A 1,658-nucleotide genomic window follows, 5' to 3' on the forward strand; every position below is an offset into this window, starting at 1 on the left:
ATGTGAACGGTGGTTTTTACCTGATGAAGGTCGTCGCCTCCTGAAACTAAACATCTTCATCGTTCTTTGAACTCATCTTCCTCCTGTTAGAATCTAAGACCACAAAATGTCTGAAATTTAAACGTAAAAACTGTAGAATAAAAGTAAAGAAACCAAAATCAGAAGAAATGTTGAAGCTGTTATTTAGTTTTTATTTTCTTAAAATACTTTGAGCTTTTAGCTATTGTTTTGCTGCTTAAATTGTTAGCTACCATTCAGCTACTTTGAGCTTTTAGCTATTGTTTTGCTACTTTGAGCTTTTAGCTATTGTTTTTCTACTTAAACCGTCAGCTACCGTTCTGCCACTTTGAGCGTTTAGCTATTGTTTTGCTACTTGAACTTTTAGCTACCATTCTGCTACTTTGAGCTTTTAGCTCTTGTGTTGCTACCATAACTTTTAGCTATCATTCTGCTACTTTGAGCTTTTAGCTATTGTTTTGCTACTTAAACTGTTAGCTACCATTCTGCTACTTTGAGCTTCCAGATCTTGTTCTGGTAGCTTCAGCTCATGTTGATCTTTAATAACTCAGTTTCAGTCTTTGTGTCATTTTTTCGTTGTATTCAGTTTTAAATCAAACTGTAGCTACAGCTGTTGTGTTTTAGCTGTTTGTTTTGAAGCTCAGAGCTGAAATAAACGTTCTGAATCCTGATAAAAATGACCCAAACATCCAGTCTTGAAGCTCATGATTCTGATGGGTTCTTTGAAGTCCAGAACACCGTCACACCAGGACCTGTTGAATTTATCTTTAATGTTTTATTTGTGTTTAAATCTTTAAACGTGTCCAGTTGTGTTGTTGTTTCCCAGCAGAGACAAGTGTCCTGGTCTCTGAGTGTCCCTCTGTCTGTCCTCTGTCACCAGATGAAGAGGAAGTTGGACCACGGTCCGGACGGTCGGCCCTTCCCTTCAGGGAAGAAGCACTGCAAAGGCAACGGCTTCCTCAGGTAACTCACTTATTGTATTAAATCATAAAATGATCAGACTTTAATCAGTTTAGATCAAATATTTTAATGTGATTGTTTTACTCAGACCAGTTATCATACTGCAGACATGTTTAACAGACAGGAAGTAGCTTCCAGTTTGTAAACAGGAAGTCGTCACCTCTGCATCTTTGCCCACAGCCCCTCCAGTCTGGCTCAGGCCACGCCCACCACGTTCGGGGACCTGCGGCTGGCCAATGGGCTCTCAGCTCAGCGGCGACGTGTCACCTCCGACTCGCCTCCTTCTGGCCTCCAGGACTGGCTCCTCACCTTTCAGGTGAGTCCTCTCCAGGGTTAATCATTATCTTACCTGCTGCAGACGTCAGTTCAGAGGCAGTTAGCTGATAAACGTCATCGTCTCCACGGGTGAACTCAAGCATAAACAGACTGAACTGGACCAGAACACGAGTTGATCTGGTTCTGGTCCAGTTCTGCTGCCGTGCAGCAGCTGTTTGTGTTGGATTTTAAGGTTTGTTAGTTTGTTTCTGCTTTTCTTCCACTTCCTGCACAAAAACAGAGTTCTGCCCTCGAGCTGCTCTGTTGTAGCTAATGAAAGGAACGAGCCAGGACACACACACACACACACACACACACACACACACACACACACACACACACACACACACACACACACACACACA

General features: G+C 42.5%; 1 protein-coding gene across 1 annotated transcript in view; it reads left to right on the forward strand.

Moving 5' to 3' along the window:
* Positions 1 to 898: 898 nt before the first annotated feature.
* The window catches only part of LOC106536323 (F-box/WD repeat-containing protein 7), a gene marked incomplete at its 5' end in the record, with an annotated part of 13,359 nt that continues 12,599 nt past the window's right edge, over positions 899 to 1,658 (forward strand). The window contains 2 exon segments of the mRNA XM_014033566.1: positions 899 to 981; positions 1,159 to 1,294. Coding sequence (XP_013889020.1) covers positions 899 to 981; positions 1,159 to 1,294 — 219 coding nt within the window.

Source organism: Austrofundulus limnaeus, unplaced genomic scaffold (assembly GCF_001266775.1).
Source record: "Austrofundulus limnaeus strain Quisiro unplaced genomic scaffold, Austrofundulus_limnaeus-1.0 Scaffold1771, whole genome shotgun sequence".
Taxonomy (NCBI): Eukaryota; Metazoa; Chordata; class Actinopteri; order Cyprinodontiformes; family Rivulidae; genus Austrofundulus; species Austrofundulus limnaeus.